Source organism: Zalophus californianus, chromosome 16 (assembly GCF_009762305.2).
Source record: "Zalophus californianus isolate mZalCal1 chromosome 16, mZalCal1.pri.v2, whole genome shotgun sequence".
NCBI lineage: Eukaryota > Metazoa > Chordata > Mammalia > Carnivora > Otariidae > Zalophus > Zalophus californianus.
In genome coordinates, this window is record NC_045610.1 from 45,343,664 (window position 1) to 45,364,057 (window position 20,394).

At 53.3% G+C, this 20,394-nt stretch overlaps 1 protein-coding gene across 2 annotated transcripts in view; it reads left to right on the forward strand.

The window, feature by feature from the left end:
- Positions 1-8,085: 8,085 nt before the first annotated feature.
- LOC113908194 (corticotropin-releasing factor receptor 1) overlaps positions 8,086-20,394 on the forward strand; it is a 53,526-nt gene continuing 41,217 nt past the window's right edge. The window contains exon 1 of one of the 2 annotated variants that reach the window (XM_027568339.2): positions 8,086-8,205. In XM_027568339.2, the coding sequence (XP_027424140.1) occupies positions 8,173-8,205 (33 nt within the window). In that variant the 5' untranslated portion in view covers positions 8,086-8,172. The remainder of the gene's footprint in view (positions 8,206-20,394) is intronic. The other variant, XM_027568340.2, reaches the window with a different exon arrangement.

A 20,394-nucleotide genomic window follows, 5' to 3' on the forward strand; every position in this document is an offset into this window, starting at 1 on the left:
ATCTGACAGTCAGGGGATGAGGCTCTGCCCACCTCTGCCCCCAATACACCTGGTCTTGGACAAACTGCTTCTCCCTCCGGGAAGAAGCTTTTTCAAAAAATGACATTTATGGTATACCTCTAATATATAAGACTGGTCAAACAAAAATGCAGCTGTGTTTTGAGCCTTCTCCTCAATCTCCCCATCACCACTTCCTCCCTCCTACCCCATCTTTAACTTCAGTCCCTGAGGCATCTCTTCAGAATCCTGGGATTCCACAGAAGATGGTTTGGGGGTGCCTGGGTGGCTCAGTTGGTTAAGTGTCCAACTCTTGATTTCAGCTCAGGTCATGATCTCAGCCTTGTGAGCCCAGGCTCCCAGCTGCTTCTCTCCTTCTCCCTCTCCCTCTGCCCCTCCCCCCCCCACTCGTGCACATGCATGCACTCTCTCTCTCTCAAATGACTAAATCTTAAAAAAAAAAAAAAAAAGAAGCTGTTTTGGAAACCCTGCCATATATGTTCCCTAAGTCGTCCCAGGCAGTTCTCACATGCTGTGAATTTTTTTAATGCATAAAAACAGACAAAATGTTACCACAAAACTCCCATGTACCCATCACCCAGATTCAACAGTTAGCAATTCACATCCAACCTCGTTTCATTAATAAACCTACCCACTTCCTTTCTTCCCGTATCACTTTGAAGGCAAATCCCAGACATCATGCCATTTCATCTATAAATATTTTAGGTTGTGTCTCTAAGAGATAAAGACTCGTTTTAAACACATAATCACAATGCCATTATCACACTTTTAAATATATAATTAGAATTCATGTTTCCGGTTGTTTATTTATAGGTCTTTTTTTTTTTTCAATTTGTTTGAATCAGAGTGCAAGTGAAGTCCTCATAGTGTAGCTGTTAATATGTCCCTTCAGTGTCTCTGTCTTGCTCTGTGAGTTATAAGTGGCTAGTGAAGGTCAGGGTGACCGGTTTTCCTGAGTTTCTCTGGGAGCAATGAAGACATTCCCAATTCCCAGCAAACTGGAGGGGAAATCTGCTCTGCCATGAGCCCTTCTTAAGGCCTGAGGGGAGGGAAGGGGAGGAGAGAAAAGGCCAGGCGGAGGCTCCGTTCTATGGTTTCCCACCAGGAAGGTGTAACTGCCTGTTTTGGGGGGCCCCCATCCAGGGTTGGGGTGAGGTCAAACTTCAGAAGAAAGAGTACTACGCTGGTGGTGGGAAGGATCCAGAAGAGGACAGGTGCCTACAGAGTGCACTGCCCTGGAGGCAGAATCCTCGGGTCTAATCCAATGCTAAGATTGACCATTAACTGTAAACATTTCATTTAGCGTCTGCTGAGGAAAAAGACTTTGCCAGAGGCTGGGAATATTGAGATGAAGAGGAAGCAGTATGTGCCCTCCAAGGAGCTCACAGCTCTTCAGGGAGATAGATAAGCACCTTGTATATTTAACTTCTGGACTTCAGTGAACTCATCTGTAAAACAGAATAATAGCACCATACCTATTAGACCAGTAGGTTTGTATGCGAACCCTCCTAGTTCTAAATAGGATTTTAGGACTAGGAAAAAAGGGGAAAAGGGGAGATGGGAAGGCTGAGTGCTAATCTGGGGGAGGGTGAGGAACATTTACAGAAGACCCCAGACCTTAAGTCCTCTCCTGGTTCTACCAACTACCCAGCTGGGGGGCCTTAAACAGATCTCCCACCACCACCATTGGTGTTACCACAGTGCCTTCCCTGGGCCTCAGTGTTTTGGAAATGATGGAATTCAGGAAATGTAGAGTGGTGAACCCTTGCTTTTCTGTGGTTTTCAGACAGAATAGAATGTGGGTTCCATGGATCATAGCCCCATGGAAAGCCCAGGTTTCTGCTGTCCATGGTACCAAACTATGGCCTAGGCCATGGAGCTTCAACCTCAGCACTGTGGGTGGATAACGTTGAGCCAGATAATTCTTCGCTGTGGGGGCTGTTCTGTGCATTGGAGGATGTTTAGTGGCATCCCTGGCCTCTACACACTAGATGCCAGAAACTCTTCCCCAGTTGTGAAAACCAAAAATATCTCTAGACTTTGCCAAATGTTCCCTGAGGGGCAAAAGCCTCCAGTTGAGAACAACTAGTCTAGGCTAGAGGGATGCTATTTCTCTGTGAAGAGATGTGAGCATGTGCCCTTCCTTTTGACTCTGCACAAATGGCCAGTGCCTCTGATCTATTTTTGCTTCCAGAATGTTCCCAAGGTGTCAACACTTCTTACTTCAGCACACCTTTAAAATGTTTTCATTAGGGGTGCCTGAGTCTTCCTTCAGCTCGGGTCATGGTTCCAGGGTCCTGGGATCGAGCCCCGCATCAGGCTCCCTGTTTGGCGGGGAGCCTGCTTCTCCCTCTTCCACTCCCCCTGCTTGTGTTCCCTCTCTCGCTGTCTCTTTCTCTGTCAGATAAATAAAAAAAAAGTTTTCTTAAAAACAACTTCAATGGCCTTCTTGGCCACACTTTATTTTTTTTAAAGATTTTATTTATTTGTTTATTTGACACAGAGAGACAGCGAGAGAGGGAACAAAAGCAGGGGGAGTGGGAGAGGGAGAAGCAGGCTTCCTGCTGAGCAGGGAGCCCGATGCGGGGCTTGATCCCAGGACCCTGGAACCATGATCCGAGCCAAAGGCAGTCGCTCAACTAACTGAGCCACCCAGGTGCCCCGGCCACACTTTTTAAAAAAAGATTTATTTATTTATTTAAGAGAGAAAGAGAGAGAGAGAGAGAGACAGCGCATGTGCACATGCAAGCCAGGGAGAGGGGCAGATGGAGAAGAGAAAGATAATCCTCAAGCTGACTCCCTGCTGAACAGGGAGCCTGATGCGGGGCTTGATCCCAGGACCCTGAGATCATGACCTGAGCCGAGATCACGAATCCGATGCTTAACCCACTGAGCCACCCAGGTGTTCCTTGGCCACACTTAATAAGTGCAAAAATACGGTCATTGTACCCAGAGTAATCACACTTGCCCTTGATTGATCCAGACTCAGGCAGGAGGAGAGGAGGAGGAGTGGGTAGGTCATCTGAGACCTCTGTGGCTGAGTGGGCCACCTTGCCTGCTGTCCCTGCTAAGCTTGTCCCGTGCCTTGCCTTTGCTCCCCTCTTTGTCTATCCACTGGGAAAGCAAAAGGAAAAAATAATTCTAAAGCATCATTTTCCTGGAACCAGGACCCCCTCTAGGTGATATCACAGCTCCCTAGGGGTCTAGGCTCAGGTCACGTCTCTGTGGTACACTGAAAAATACGTGAGGTGGGAGCTGGGGACATCAGGCTGGAATCCTGACTGTGCCAAAGCCAGACTTGTGACCTTGGGCAAGGGATCAGCCTCTGAGCTCAGATTTCTCAACTGTAAAGTGAGGCTATTAATACCTTTTTTTACAGGGTTGTTGAGGGATTAAATGAGAAAATGTTTGTGGAAGAGCTGTGTGGTACAAACTGCCATACCAATCCTCATTACTATTGTTATTATCTGTTGTTCTAAACGAGAGAAGGACTCTCTCTCTGTCAAATAAATAAATAAAATCTTTTTAAAAAAATAAATGAGAGAAGGAATAATATCAAGTCCCTTAAACAAGGGGATCCTCAGCCTGTCCCCTTCCCCCCTCAATTCTGCAGAGCCTCACCAGGTCCCTGCATCCCCATCACTTGTCCCCATCAGACCAGTCTCTTCCCCCACCCCATACTTGTTCCTCTGGCTGCGTCTCTTAAGGGACCCTCCCACCTTGAAGGCCCCCTCTCTTCCTTACTCATCCACACCCATGTCCTTCAATATCCAACTCCCAACCTACCTCCTCTAGATCTTTCCTCTGACAAAGGGGGTGGGTGAAGTCCAGTTTGCCCTCTTCCCCCAACTGAGGTATCTGTAGCCCCACAACCCCAAGACAAACTTATCCTCAGTTCTGGGTAAATCTGGGTGGATGATGATGATGATGATTTATAAGTTTTAATAATAAGAACAGCTAACATGTGCCAGGCACTGCGCTAAGCACTTTACATGTATTAACTCATTTATGGAGTGCTGGCTGGCCATATGGGATTAGACACCTGTCTCTGTCTCCAGAGCCCAGCACAATACCACTTCCTTGGTAGAACCTTCCCCATTGGGCCCAGGCAGAATTAATTTTTCTACCTCTGTGCCCACAGTGCCTGGATATTATTGACCTAATTTCACTAGCTTTTAATTATTTATCGAAGTCTCCCTTCCCACTCTGTGAACATCTCGAGGGCTAGAGCCCTATTTATCCCTCTTTATTCATCTTGGTGTCCAGCAGTGACTGTCACATAGTTGCTGCTCATTAAATGTTTGTTGAATGAATGCACAGATGGATGGGATAATTAATACCATCTCCCCTGATAAACATGTGATTTTATAAGCTGCTCACTCCACGAGGCCATTTTCCTCACCTCACGCTTGAAAAGCATTCAAGACCAGTGCTACTCCAAGCATGATCTGTCTGCAAAAAATCTGTTGCCCGTCCATGACAAAGTAAGTGCAGACATTGACCGTAAGCATTTAGAAAATTTTAGGTAACTTGACCAAGTAGTTTTACGTCCACTGGATCTAATAGCTTTAAGAATTGGGCTTTTATTTTGTCTGTCTTTGTTATTTCCTTTCTCTAATAAGTCATCCCCACCGTATTTTGCCATCATATCATTCTGCAACAGATTAAAATTTAAAAAATCAAGAACCGGTTTTTCTGCACAATAGTCTGAGAAGTATGGTTCCATACCGTCAAACTCACCAGGATATCCAGGACTAAAGCCAGCAGAACCCCACAGGTAGACGGGGCATGCTCGACCCTCCCTCTCTGGGTCCCAGCCATCACTGCTCATTCACATCTGTCTCTCCTACTGTTGGGAAGGACATGGGAATGTCTCTTATTCCTGTTTAAATTCCTCATTTTTCTCCTTTCTTCCAAATCTGGCAGGTTAAATGAATGAAAGCTGACTCTGGTCTGGGCCTGGATAGGAAGAGGAGAGGAAAAGGGAGGGGTCTGTAGAGAGTTTGGGAAGGGAATGGTCGGATGGAGGATGGAGCAGGCAGCTGCCCTGAGGAGGGTGGGGAGGCTGCTAAAGAGACCACCGGCAGCTGTCAGGCGGGCTGGCCGGGGCAGCTGGGGCTGAGATGGGGGGAGGGCACGGAAGACCTCCTACTGGCATCTTCACCAAGCCCAGGAATGAGAGCCAGGCTCTCGAAGGTGGAAGGAAGCAGTTTCAGGACAAATGAAAGGGAATGCGGAACCCTTTTACTAAGAGATGTTGAACAGGAGGCTCTCATTACTCCCCGAAGCAAGTGGTCAAGGCCAAAACTATAAATCAGTAGGTAATGGAGTGATACAGAAGCCCCCCTCTGCTCGTCCCAGAGTGGGAGTGGGGTGTAGATGTTCAGTCCGGGAAATCAAGAGAGATGATCAACTTGGGGGTAGGGGAAGGAATTGTACCATCTGTAGATGCTCTTTTAGAAAAAGAAGGTCTGAATCCCACACCAAAAAGGCAGGAAGGGCAAGGCTTCATTACAGCCTAATCGATGACATTAGCATATTTAAGGATCAGGTCCAGGGCAGGACAATGGGACTCAGAAAGGCAGAATTTGATGGTGTTTATGAAACATACAGAAGCACAGAATCTGGAAATCCGGAGCTGTCTGGTCCCTGGAGAGTCAGCTCTAAGGTTGGGCAGGACTTAACAGGGCCTGGGCAAACCTCCCTGAGGGCCCACCAGCTTATGATCCTCTGATTTCACAATTCACTGCTTCTGTGACCTTCTAATCAAGAATTCTGCTCCCACAAAGAATTGCCTAGAAAGGAGGAACCATGAGGCCCATACATTTGAGCATCAGGTCCACTCTCAACTATGATAATGGTGGTGGTGGTGGTGGTGATGGTAATAGTGACTATTGCTAACCTTCACTAAGCCCATGCTCTGTGCCAGGCACCGTTCCAAGCCATTTACAAATATTAACTCATTTAAACTGACCTACAACCTTATGAGGTAAGCATTCCTACCCCCATTCTATAGATAAGAAAATTGAGGCTCTGTTAAAGAATTTTTCAGGTTTATACAGCTTGTAGGTAGAAGAGCCAAGACTCAAACTCAGGCTACATGACTCCAGAACGTGCACTAGGCTAGACCACTCTGCATTTAATTTTTGTTGAGAATAATAACACATTGACAATCTGGCTGGTGCATCCATCTCTTTCCGGCTTGGGTGGGGTGAGTCTGTGCTGGATTCAGCATAACCAGCTCGCAGCACTAACCTAATGGGGGTTTTGCAAGACTCAGGACTGTGTGCTTCATCTAGAAAGTGCCATCCTGTGTGGCTAAGCCAGTGTGACCAGCTGGCTTCCTGGGCAATGCCCCTCCCCACTTGACAGCCCCAAACCCCTTCAGAGCCCCAGCCTCCAGGCACTTTGAGCTGGGAATCAGGAACCTGAAGTCAAGACTCAACAGCTATGGGACTTCAGACAGGTCACAACCAGTCTGCACCTCAGTTTCCCTGAAAGCAAACTGTGCATGTCGAATCACACTACCTCTTACAGTAACTCCCTTTCTGAGTGAAGAATCAGCTGGACCCCTGAATGCGCTGGTTCTTGCCTAATGTGATGAGAGGTGGGTGGATGGGGGGGACGTGTGTGTGTGTGCAGCAGGGCACGGAGTCCAGGGCAGTTAGGATCCGAGTTTGATTTCAAAGTCGGCTCGCCACCACTCTGGGACCGTGCTCTGCCTGGGACTCCTCGGGCTTGCTCTGAAGGGGCTTTGCTTGGCGCTGCAGGCTGAGCCTTTGCCCGGTGGCTCCACCACTCTCTTCAACTTCTCCGTGAAGAAAGGAAGGGGTAGGAGAAGTCAAAAATTCTGTCCAAATGCAAGGGCTGGAGAGGAAAGTTTAAGGGGCTGGAGGAGGTGGGAACTGCTTCCCATAGCTGGGGGTGGGGTAGGGAGCTAGGGAGCCAAGCCAGCTGAAGACCCCGAGGTCCGGCTGGGAGGCTGACCCCGCCCCCGAGGGTCTGGCCGACAGGGGGCGCTCGGCCTCCTCCACGCCCTGCTCTCTGGATGCCTAGCTGCTTTCCCCTGCTGTAGTGCTATGCGCGCACTGTTTTCCCCTCCACGGTGCTCAGATGCCCCCTAGTCCTTCAGGGCACCGCCGTCTCCCCTCCGTCTTAGGGTTCCCAGGTTCAGCCCCTTGCCTGGACCAAACTGGGCAGGCGCTTAGTTTGTGGAATGAACGAATGAATGAATGAATGAACGAACGAACGAATGAATGAGAAGGATTCGTCCCGCAGAGCTTCGCGTCTCTGCGTGCACCTGGGATGTGGGTGCCAAAGGGGGTGAGGATTCAACGCCCGGACCCTGCTGAAGTGGGGGCGGCGCGGACCTTCTCCCGGTCGGCTGCAGGGCGGGAACTGCCCAAACGCAGTGCCCTGCTTCACCCGGTTTCCGCGGCGTCTCTGCCCATTCGGGGCTGCCCAGTTCCCCAGTCTCCAATCGCCTCGCTATTATAGATTCACCTGAGCCCCCCAAGTTCCCCCAGACTCCCTGGACTCCCCAGACCCCGACCTCAAGCCAGGCGGGAGGAGGGAGGCGGGAGGCGGGAGGCTGCCTCCTCTCCCGCCCCCGCCCTCCCATCCCGGGCTGCGGCGGCCGCCACCGCTGTCAGTGCGTCCCGCCGACTGCCGCAAACCCCGGCGCAGGGAAAGGGGGTCAGCAAGGCGAGCGCGCGGGGAGCCAGCCCGGGAAAGGGGGGGGTCGGAGGAGGCGAGGGGGAGCGAGCAGAGGGGCGCGGCGCGGAGGAGGGACCGAAGGGGAGGGGAGAGGCGAGGGCGAGAGGGGAGGGGACGCTAGGCGAGGGGGCGGGGAGTCGAGGCGGGTTGCTGCGCGGACCGAGGGGGAGGCGGCGGGGACGCGAGGCGGCTGTCGGCCCGGCTGAGTCTGGCAACGGCGGCCGGACTTGCCCGGGCCGGGGAGAGCGGGAACCCGCGGGGCCGGGCCGGGCTGCGGGGCCGGAGAGCGCCGAGCCGGGCACCTCGGAGCCGGGCAGCGCGACACCGGGGCCCGGCTGCCCAGCCCGCGCCGCGGCCCCAGCCCGCCACCGTCGGCCGGCCCCTCTGGGATGTCCGAGGGACCCAGGCGTCCGGGACGGTGATCGAGCGAGCCCGAGGATGGGACGGCGCCCGCAGCTGCGGCTCGTCAAGGTAAGAGCGAGCCGGTCAGCCCTCGAGCGCGGGCGTCCCCAGCCCTGGGCCGGCGCGGGACGCGGGTGGGCTGTGGGTGTAATGGGGGTCCCTGGGGAGGGCTGTGCACAGGTCCCTGTCTCTGGACCTCTGGAGCCGGCGTGGCGGGGGTGGGGAGGACTCAAGAGAAAAAAAGACATCATTGTGGCGAAGCTGCTGGGATGTTGGCGGAGGAGGGGGTCCGCCCACCCGGGCCACCGGCTGTGTGCGGAGAATCGCTTAAGGCTTTGGGAGTGAAAACTTGGTTCCACCGCTCCCCCCACCCCCCGATGCAGACCCCGACCCCGGGACAGGCGGCTCTGGAGGTGGGTTCCCCACCGGCCCCAGCACCCTCTCACCAGCTCCCCCACTCCGCCCGCCCCCGCCCTGTTCTTGGGAGCTCCTTCCTGCCCCTTCCCCTGCTCGGAAAGCTGCGAGCCCGGGCAGATAAATGTCCCCCGTGTCTCCCAGCCTTTGATCAATCTCGCAATCTCCGGGGAGGAGACGGTGCAGCCGGCGGCGGTTACAGCCCTGCGCGGCAGCCGGCCGGCAGGAGCCCAGCGCTCGCTGCCCGAGCCTTTGCACTCGCGAGTCCCTGTGCCGCGCGGGCGGCCGCGCCTGCTTCTCCTGCTCCGGGTCTCGCGACGCGATTCCGGCGCCCGGAGTTTCGAAAAAGTCGCCAGACCGCACGTCCAGCGTTTGCAGGCTGAAGTTCGGGGGCGACGGGGAGTGCCCGCGGGCTGCGTCGGCCGGGGAAGGGCCGGGGTGTCGTCAGTCCGGCCCGCCGGTAGTGACAGGCGCCACTTCCAGGGCCGAGCCCTTCCCAAAGCGGTTCGGCTTGCCGGGTGTAGGCGCGTAAGCAGCCGCCGGAGGGAGAGGTGGGTGGGCCTGGGCACCGCCGCCTGGGAGCCCTGCCCTCGCCGGAGGATCCGGACTCTTGCAGGGTCGGTGTGGACGGCCTGGGCTACAAACACAGACCCCCACCAGCTTGACTGGGTCCGGGGCATTTAAAAGCGATTGCATTGAAAAGAATTGAATGGATTGGGGGAGGGGTGCGAATTTCATTTTCCCATCAGTTATTAAACCAACTGTACGTATACCAAGCTCACAGTGCTTTGACTTAAAGCACCCAAATTTTAAAATGTAAAAGCTGTCAGTTGTTCAATGGAGACGTTACTGAAGCTTTCTCCGTCCTCTCTCCCTCCCCTCCTAAATATTTACAAGTGGTTTTTTTAAAACAGCTGAGGGGTGGTCTGATTGAACCCATAGCCCCTCCCCCACCCATTAACTGAGGACTAGGGGTGAACCCAGAGATTATTTTCTGGGTGATGGGGGGGGGAGGGAGGAAGAAAAACATCTAGGGAAGTAGAATAGATGGTATTGAATGAGAATATTTTCCGAAAGGCTAGTGTGTACCCAACCTTGCTCTGAATTCACTAATCAGTTAGACTGAATAGGATCTTTTAAATGGATTCAAAGAACTGAACTGTAGGTTTTGTTTTGTTTTTTAAGTTTACATGGTAATAGGTAAATGTTCTTTCTCAGAATCCTGGGCAATTCTCTGCTTAGAATTGTCACGTTTTTCTACAAGAAAAAAGGAATATTTTTTTCTTGTCGTTATGTGTGTGTTTTTCCTTGTATATAGTGAGATGTGTGTTTCTCCTACTAGATGGTGAGGTGTGTGCCCTGTGTCCAATAAATACCGAATGAGTGAGAGGCAGTGAATGAATGGACAGCTAATGCTGGTTTCAATTAAATAATTACTTTTTTCCTTCTATTTATGTAGCATGGACAAGTTGCTGGGTGTTGTTCTACCTGCTTTGCAAATATTAAGTCACTTAGTCTTTATAACAGCCCTAGGAAGTAGGGATTATTACCGAGGCACAGAGAGGCTAAGTAACTTGTTCAAGGTCATACAGCCAGTGAGTAGTGAGTGGAACCAGAATTCAAACCTGGACACTGTTCTAAGGGTTTGTTAGCTTTGATCAGCAAATATTCAAAGCCACTTAAATCTCATCCTAGACCTCTGCCAGATGAGAGCCCAGGTAGTTCTGTGAGTTTGAATCTAGGGGAGTTAATCCAACATCCAGCTCGGTCCCCAACAAGTCAGCCAGCGTTGGGAAAGGACCCACTCTGGGGCACTTATTGTGGGGTTAGCACTGCCCTGGTTACAGGGGACTGGATGGAAAGTGTGGATGCAGAGGAGGAGACAGGTGAAATATTGTCTCTGCCCCCAGGTGAGAGGGGAATGGAGCGCCTCTGGGTCACCGACCCACCCGCTGCAGCTCCTCGCAGGGAGACCCAAGTGTGGCTCGGCTCCCAATGGTGGGCTCCAGGTGGGCCGCGGGTGTGAGGGTGAAGAAGGCAAAGCCTGGTGGGATGGCAGAAGAGATTGAGTTCTGAAGCCGGCGCTGGTTTTATTGCTACTGTTCTTTTTTTTAAAAGAATTTTTTTTTATTTATTTGAGAGAGAGAGAGAGAGAGAGAGAGCACAGCAGGGGAGGAGTAGAGGGAGAGGGAGAAGCAGACTCCCTGAGAACAGGGAGCCCGATGCGGGACTCCATCCCAGGACTCCAGGATCATGACCTGAGGCAAAGGCAGACGCTTAACCGACTGAGCCACCCAGGTGCCCCCTATTGCTATTGTTCTTATCATAAGAGCAATCGAGTAGCATCACACTGTCTAGAAACCAGAGGGGGCAATTATTACCCCCTCGCCCTCCTCACACAGCCACTGCAATCATTTTTGAGGTGATCCCTGTAGGCCCTTTCTGGGTACCCTTGTGGCTGTTGGGCACACCTTCGTACTATGTCACAGCCTGAGTCTGTCCCGGGTTATTCCCGAGCCTCCAGAGGGAGCTTGTCAACATCTGCGTATTGCTTGTACGTGGATATACTTTGGATCCCGAACCGGCACATATTTGGACCATTTTCAAATTCTTTTTTGACAGATACTACAGAGCCACTTCCTGAGGGGAGCATTGGCGGGGGGGGGGGGGGGGGGGGGGGGGGGGGGGGGGGGGGAGTGAGCGGGGTGAGTGGGGGTGGGGGCATGGGCTGCCCCAGACCAGGTACAGAGTAGGAGAGTGCGGCTGAAAGGCATCCAAGGCCTTTCAGATTCTATATGAGTCTCTAGGGAGAGGGTCAGTCCAGTGGAAAAGCAGACCTGTGGAAAAGCAGGACACTGACCCAGAGCCTGTGAGGATCAGCTCAAGTGGAAAATCCATTTCTCACCCTCTCTGACATTTGCCCCTTGGGGAGCATCAGCAACCAGCAGGGTTCAGCTGCACAGAAGAAGGAGTTTGGAGGGTCCAAGGTGCCCCCTGGCAGCACCCCATGCACCCACAATGCATGCCGAGCCCAGGGGCCCTAGCCCTGGCCATGGTGTGGCCTGGAAGGAAGGCATTAGGCACAGGGCTGATCATTTCTGCAGTTATTGGGGTGGAAAGGCCATCAGCCTGGGATTTGGCAAACGTGACTTGGGTCTCAGCTGTACCTCTAATCAGCTGTGTGACTTAAGGCAGCTCACCTTCCCTCTCTGAGCTGCAGTTTCTCTGTCTATAAACAGGGGTATTGGACTAGATTCCCTGGTACCTTTCACATCTCTGTGAAAGATCTGTTCCCAAACACTCCTTAGGGCCATGACTTTCTCCGGGAAGAGTGGGCTACAGCGGAGCCACTTCCCAGCTCTGTCCTCCCCAGCTGTGGTACCTTGGTACTTGGCACCTGGACTCAGTACCCTGTCTGAGCTTGAGTATCTCCAACTATGAAATGGAGGCAGGACCTAACTCACGATGCTGAAGTAAGGATGAAAGAATTAATCCACGGAAAGTACCTGAAATGGCACCTGGCAGTTTGTTTTCAGAAAACGTTGCAAGGTGACTGCTCTTCAGATGAAAGGGGATAATGTAGGAAAAGCAACTAGGAAAACCTCTTGGACGCTCAATACATAGCATTTTTGCATCTTTCACTTTTCACAGCACCAAGCCTAATAATCCACTGCACGTAGTGGTCATTTCATGAATGTTTGTTGATTGGATGGATGGCATTATTGTTGCTTTTTCCAGTTTGCTATTGTACGATCAGGGTGGACCAATTGCTGTTCCCACGAGATGCAGATGTCATGTCAAAATCACCCTAGCAGAAAAGCCATCTCGGGGCACCTGGGTAGCTCAGTCGGTTAAGCCTCCGACTCTTGATTTCAGCTCAGGTCATGGTCTCATGGTCATGAGATGGAGTCCCACTGGCTCTGCACTGGGCATGGGAGCCTGATTGGGATTTTTCTCTCTCTTCCTCTCCCTCTGCCCCTCCCATCCCCCCTCTCTCCCTTAAAAAAAAAAAAAGAAAGAAAAAGAAAAAGAAAGCCATCTCTGATGCTCTGATGCAGAAGACAGGAACTGCCCCTTAACTCCACTATTTAAAAAAGGAAGGAAGGAAGGAAGGAAGGAAGGAAGGAAGGAAGGAAGGAAGGAAGGAAGGAAGGAAGGAAGGAAAGAAGGAAGGAAGGAAAGAAGGAAGGAAGGAAGACAGGAAGACAGCAAGCAACAAAGAGCCAATGCAGCATCCCAGTGATTTAGAGGCTCCGTTGAGGGTAGAGCCTTGTCTGCTGAAGCTCGAGCCCCTTTGCTGTGTCTGGAGGAGAGCTAGTTGGTAGCAGGTGACCTGCGCCTTTCTTGTTTCTTCCTTTGTGCAGAGAGGGGTGGGGGTGGTGATCTCTCCCAGTTCTGACTCTCCCCTAACCAACCCTGGAATCAACAAAAGGAAGAGTGAGCCCATTTTGGAGCTAAGGCCAAATCTCAATCTTAGTTGCAGTTTCACATTCAAAGAATGGATCTGTTAATTACAAATGACTCCTATAAAGTCTATTTAAACCTTGAAAAAAAAAACAAAAAATAACCCCCAAATGACTGCTGTTTACTTAGATTCTCAGAATCCTTTTTCAGCACTTGCCTTCAGACCTGGCTCTTGGCCAGCCAGCCCTCACTCTGCCCGATGTGGTGGTCAGCATCTTCTTGTGCAGGTGGGAACATCAGGTGAAGCAGATGTGGGCAAGTGAGGTTATCACTTTGAACCTCAGTTTTTTCGTCTGTAAAAAGGGAGAAAATAGTACCTACTTTAAGGGATTAATCATAATGATTTCATGAGATGTCAGGTGTGAAATTAAGCACAATTGCACAGTGTCTGGCTTAATAAGTAATTAGCTAGAGTAGTCACTTAATAAATCTTACCAAATTTTATCAATCCAAATAAGACCACCAAAGGATGGGGTGAGGGAATGGAAGGCGGAGGAAGGAGTGCTTGGCAATGGAGAATCTCCTCCTGCCCCAAGAGTCCTTGTCACAGTCTCTGGGGAGAAGGGATGGAGTCACCTGCCGTCAGCTGAGTGCAAACGTCAAAGGACAGAGGTGCCTGCAATTGGCCCTCTGAATGTCTGACATGTGAAAACACTTGATAATAAAAGTGAGACATGTAGGGAGGATAATACAAAATGATTAACTCACTGATGCAAGCAATTATTTTGAAAACAATTAGCTGGAGTCCATTAAGCAACAGATTCTTCACCATTCCTTTCCGGAGTAAGCGGTGTCTGCTTCAGCAAAATGGAGAAGAGGGGTGGGGTGGGGAGGGGGAGCCTTGGGGAGCATGGACATAAACTTCCTTTTCTGTGAAATGGCCATGTTGAGAGGTATTTCTGGGAGACAGGTCCCGTGTACACAGAACTGCCAATTCAAATGCTCTTGCCAAATGTGTTCTTTGGCCAACTGTCCACGCAGTGGCCATGAAACTGTTTCAGGGACAAATGAAGATATTTGTGAGTACCCTGCCTGCCCTATAAACACAGGCAATTTCATGATCCCACCCTGGCCCTGCTGAGCCCTCGGGGAACAGCCCCAGTGAGGTGCTTTAAGGAGGGGTTCTTGGGGTACACTCCTGCCCCCCCTCCACCTCTCCATCTGTTTCCAACCTCCAGCCAATCTGGCCATGAGCCAGGGCGCCTAGGTCAGAGTCCAGGATAGAAACTGGCCAGACTGGTCCAGCCGCTTCTGTTGCTCTAGGCTGTCAGACTACAATTTGGAGATTTAAGAGGAGTAGGGTTATCCTGAGGCACAGGGGGGAGACTTAGCTGAAACTTTAAGCGCTGGGAGGCGGGGCCTTTGGGACCTTGAACCGCTCCGTGTGCCTGGCAGGTGCCTGGAGCCCAAGAGCCCGGGACCAAGCCTTGCCAGGGTAATGGGCAAGGGCAAGAGATGGCTGTGTCATTTCATTTAGGGCAGGGACTTTCTCCCCCGGGATCCATGTTTTCCCAGCCTCCTTGGCATCGTGTGGGAAGGGCTCAGTGGTTTCTAGAGGAGCCAGCCCTGACACGTGGGGACGGAGCTGGGTGGGGAGAGGGAAGGAGGCCCAAGAATGCGGGGCTGGACTCTGCAGGCTGGGGGAGGAGACTGGGGGGGTGGGTGGCTACCCTGGGGGAGGGTTGAGGAAAGCTCTGGGCTGACTAAGGCACAGTCCTCAGGGGTCCAGGCCCCCAGCACTGGTCCCCCCCACCCCCCATCCCACTAACAGAAGCAAAAGCCCAGCAGGCCATGGGCCTGCTCAGGGTGGACAATTTTATTATTATATAAGATGTGGGCATGCAGAGAGACAGCAGAGAGGCAGACAGAAACTAAAGGTGATGCAGAGGTGGGTACCACTGGCTAAAGTTGGCATGAGAGAGAGAGAGAGATCGGGACAGAAAGCCTAGAGGACAGAGGAAGGAGGAAGGGAGAGAGAGAGAGAGGGAAAGAGAGAAAGAGGTATAGCAAGAAAAAAGACCTGTGTGTCATTTTTGGTGGTTTTGCTTTATACTTCTGTACCCCCTTGCACGCAACAGAACGCGTGCCCCTGCTCTGAGGCCAGAGATCGCATTTTCCCTCTTCATTTCTTCTAAGAATTATCACCCCCCATCCCTACCCTTCTGCCTGGTGCCTTCCTCCGCTGTCAGGAGACCCCGGGAGAGCAGGGATGCTCTGAGGCTCGCTGTGTGGAGGCCGCTGATGCACATGCACAGAAAGGAGCCCTCCCCTTACCCGCACCAGCCTCCCACTGCCTCCAGGGCTGCGTTCCCCTCCCCAAGTTCAGAAGGAACAGAGCCTGCTGCCTTTGTGGTCCTAACTGACTGCCGGTGTGCAGTCTGTCTGTCTGTCTCTTTCACAAACACACACACACACACACGGATTCCGGGGAGTGAGCCACCTTGGCAGCGTTTGTACTAGGATGCCCCCACCTTCTGCCCCTCAGATGGTCACCACCCCGTCCTCTCTTCCCTAAGCACAGCTGAACCGGCAAGGCTGGTGTGTGGCATCCACCAGCTAGAGGCCAGGACTGGAGGACAGACTCACAGAAGAGTAGCACAACCCAGGGGCTGTGTGCTCACAGTGGACAAGTGGACGGCAGGTCGGACAGTCTCCATGGTCACTCCCGGGGCCACATATGCCTGGCTGGGAAGCTGAGAGGCTGGCCCTTGGAGGGAGGCCTGTGTCCTGGGCTTGGTCTGAGCCCCTGCCCTCTCCCCTTCCTCCTGCCTTTCTCTCTAACCAGCTTCTCTTGGTCAGATGCGCCATTTACTGAGCTGCCTCTGTGCCAGGGCCCACACACACCACCCTACTGAGTCCTCCTCTCCCATTCTGGACGCGAAAGAATCAGACACTCTGGGCAACCCATCAATGTTCCGGCCCTCCACCTCACTCAGACTGTCCTCCTTCCTACCCCCTCTGTACCCCCAGAATACGCATTTCTTTTTTTTTTTTAAGATTTTATTTATTTATTTGACAGAGAGAGACACAGCGAGAGAGGGAACACAAGCAGGGGGAGTGGGAGAGGGAGAAGCAGGCTTCCGGCCAAGCAGGGAGTCTGATGCGGGGCTCGGTGTGGGACTCGATCCCAGGACCCTGGGATCACGACCTGAGCCAAAGGCAGATGCTTAATGACTAAGCCACCCAGGCGCCCCCCCCCCCCCCCGAATACTCATTTCTAACGGCTGCCCTGCCTTTGGCCATGCTGCTGCTCATCGTGGGGCTTCCGCCCTCCAGTCTCTGCACCAAACCTGTCTGACATGTCCACCAAAGTCTTCCTGAACTATCCTCTTCCTGAACTAACCCCCTCTTCCAGGAAGCCCTCCCGTCCAAGTGCATCTCTCCCTGGTTGTTCCTGTGCTTGCTCTGTGTCTCCTCCTCCTGATGTGAGCCTCTAGCTCAGGGTGGGCTCTCAAACAACAGGGCACTCTCTTGTTCTTTGGTGTGTCCCCCCACAGGATGCTCAAAACATTTGCTAACCAGACCCCACACGGACCCCTAGTCGCTCACATCCCCTGAGCCCTTGTTCCTACCACACATTCTGAGCTCCGCCGGGGCCAGGAGGAGTCCCTTAAACACACACACAAAGGTCCCTGGCACCCCGTTCAGTGCTCCAGGCCCGCACGCAGACCACAGATGCGGAATTCAGGGGAGGGTGTCTCCTGGTTCCTGCTCCCTGCTGCATGTTTGTCGGTGCACGTAGAGGTGCTATGGCGACAGGAGACACAGAAATGACAAGCTAGACAGATAGTTCCTCTGCCTCTGTGTGCGGATTTATGACTCAATGGCGGATCGAGTGCTACGCTGTCGGTGCCACTTAGTAACACTGAGCGATTCCGGCCCTGCCCGGTGTCCCACCCCTGTCCCCACTTTGTCTACATGTGAAAAGGGTTCTGGGCAGGGTTGGTGGGAGATGTCGCTCGAGGCAGATTTGGAGCTGGGCTGACAAAGGTGCAAGATCCTTCTCAGAACCTGGGGTCTTCAGACAGCAGGGCACTGTGGTCCCCAAGCAGGGGCCGGGGAGGAGGTGTGGCGGCGGCCTGGGGTTCCCTCCACACCGCTGCCCTGGTTTTGCTGAGAACGAGGCACGAACAGTCAGGCAAGACAGAGGTGGGTAGGGGACACTGGAGGAAAGGAGTGGGCCCATGCTTGCCTCCCTCTAGGGGATCCTGTCTCTCAATCCACATCCTAACCCCCCAGGTCCATAAGGGAGGGGGTGGGGCTGCCTCTGGTGTCTTTCTCTCCAGTTTGCTGGGCCCCCAATAGCCTCCCCATTAATGCTGCTGCCAGGCTGTGAAATGCAGGGCCCGTGCGCCCCTGAGAAGCCGAACACCCCCACACTGAAGAAGGAGCGCTGTCCCTAAAGCTGAGGGGGCTGGGTGCCTGGGGTTGGAGCCAGCTCTGCCACTTCCCAGCTGGGTAACCTTGGGCAAGTCACACAGCCTTGCCAGGCTTGGTCCTCCTCTGGACCATGATGGAAAATAAAGGAGGAGATGCTATGTGGTGAGGGTCCCGCCCCCCGATAAAACTCACTGAGTGAGACCTGCTGCTTTTACTGGGGGGCCCCTCCCCTCGCCTCTGCCACCCTGGACGCTGGCCCCAACCATGGAGCCTCCTCCGTGGGGCCTCCCCGATAAGCCAGCCACAGTCTGCTCTCTTCCAGCTAAGGCAAGGCTTCTCACACAGGCCGTGGGGAAGGACCACATGGATTTTTCCAGTCCATGGCAGACTGGCACCTGGCCCTACTGCATGTGATGATTGTGCAGCCTGTACCACATGCCTGTCCTGGAGAGGTGGACGGCGTTGGAGTTGGTCTAACCCTGTTCACTGAGATGCATCTCTCGACAACCTGGAAGGATGTCCGAGCGAGGACAATTCACATCACTGTTTCCAAATGCTTACTCTCAGTGACAAACGGTTTGCAGCCCAGCACCCATCCCGACTACCCTTTGAGTACCGCTGGTCTAAAACCCTCCTTTGGAGCCAGAACTGATGGCCCAGAATCCCTGGTTCACTTTTCATGGGAGCCTGGCTGCCGGCCATGCTCTGCACTGTGGGGACTGGGAGGACTCTGGATGGAGCGGCTCTCTCTGGCAGGGGAGCCTGGGGCCTGACGCGGGAAGAGCTCATGGCCAAGAGGGTGGAAACCTTTGCTTTCCTTGGAGCCCTTAACTCTGGCAATTCTGCGTGGGCCCCCTCCCCTCTTGGTTCTCACTCATCACCTGCACCTTGTCACTGAGGTGGAGGGGGGTAGATTCGTGCCCTTCTGTGGTCGCCATGCTCTGGTGAGACAAGAGAAGCCCTTACTCTGCGGTGGGTTCACCCCAAAGCTCACGGAAATCAGCCCCACATGGGTTCTAGCCTGTGGTCCCGGGCTTGCCCAAGATAAGGAAGCCCAACTTCTCCAGTGCTCCAGGGCCCGACTCTGGAGCAGTCCCGCCTCCACGGTGCTGGCCCTGGGCACAGGCTGCCCCAGAGCCTTGTCTGGGTGAGCCCAGCTTGCTGGCTTTGGGGAAGAGGCTGCCACTCGTGGTGCCTTCCCTGTGCTGCTCGTTTCCCTGCATAGGCTGCACCCACAGGCAGGCAGGCACTTTCTTGCTTCATCCCTGCATCTCCGGCTTCATCCCTATATCTCCTGCGCACATTCCCACAGTTCCCCTGCTTTCAGCCAGAGGCTAGGAGGTGGGTGAGTGACTGGTCCAAGGTCCCACAGGGCATTTGCTGGAGGGAGTGAGATCAGGGCCTCTTTGTGTCCTACAGACCTGTCTCTCTTGTTCCCCCATCCTTTCCAGGGTTCGTCACCTGCTGGTCCCCCTCCCAGCTTCCATGATGGGCCGGCAGGTGCGTGTCTTCAGATCTGGGAGGAAGCTACAAAACGCTCCAGTACAGAGTTTCCGAGTCTCGGCATGACTGACATTTGGGGCCAGGTCATTCTTTGCTGCGGGGGCTGTCCTGTGCCTGTGAGGCTATAGGGCAGCAGCCCTGGCCTCCAGCCGCTAAATGCCAGTAGCTCTCCTCCAGCTGTGGCTAAATGACATGTTTCATAGGGGACAAAATTGCCCCCAGTTGAGAACCACTGGGTTAGTTCAGGTACACTCAGTTCTGGGGGACCTGCAGAATCACCTGGAGAGCATTAAAAACTAGTGTTTCCCCGCAGGCTGGCTGAACCTGAATTTCTGGGGCGAAGCCCGAGAAACAGAATTTTCTATCTCCCAGATGCCCAGGACTGTCTGGAAACTTCTGATTTCACCTCATTCACTTCTTCCGCAGGCAAAGAAACAGGGCCATTGCCTGTTGCATGGACGATTGTATGGTTGTTCCTAATCTCTGCCCTAAATTACCCTGGTGGGGCTTGGTGGCCCAGAAGCCCCTTTAGACCAGTGCCTCATGGCCTTAGAAGGCAGTTGTTTCTCCAGAAAAAAACAGCCTCAAAACCTTTAGCAGTTTTCTAATAGAACCTGATTTCCACATGTCAGATGATCTCACTCTGCCTTCCTGGCCCTCTTCACACACCTTTTAAAACCCAGCTTCTTAAAGGACATCCCTTTTCTGCTGACACCGAAATCCCCCTCACTTCACACCTGTCAGACAGCGGCTAAGCCGAGGGCACAGCTGATAGTGACACCTGCGTAGCTGGTGTCTTCGCACGCTGTCCCCAGCACCTCAGCTCTGTCACCCAGAGTAGCAGATGCCTCTCCCATACCCTCAGCAATGGTTTCTCAGTGGCTGGGGGCCATCACCGCTCCCGGGAGCAAGGGGCTGGATCAGAGCCTCGGCCCGGCTCCACTCCTCTCCAAGAACCAAACTCAGCCCTGCCCTGAGTCCCCTGACAGTGTCCGACTGGTGTCTACCCCCCCAATTCCCACAGCCAGTTCTTGGGGAGCCAGGTCATAGCCTAGAGCTAGACATCAAGAGGCAAAGGACCCTCCTCTTTGGGAGGGTCCATGCTGAGGGGCAGGGAGTAGGAAGGGGGGCAGGACAGGCAGGGTAACAGGCTATCCCACCCAGGGGTACAATCCCAGCACTGGAACACGGTTCCCATGCCAGGCCCCCCAGTTACTGTGGTAAGCGACCTTGAGTAGATTACCCTCTGTGCATGCATCAGTCTGTCATCTGTGCAGTGGGAAGAGAGTAAAGGCTCAACTTCTTGGAGTCAAGCAGGATTAAATGAGAAAAATCAGAGTCTGGCACAGTGCAAGCCTTCAACACAAGCTGGAATTCAGAGAAAGGAAGGAAAGGAGGGAGGGAGGGAGGAAAAGCTGGAGAGGTTAAGGCCAGGGGAGAGAGGAAGGTGGGTGGGAGGGAGGCAGGGAGGCTGAGAAGGTATGAGCTATGAGGAAA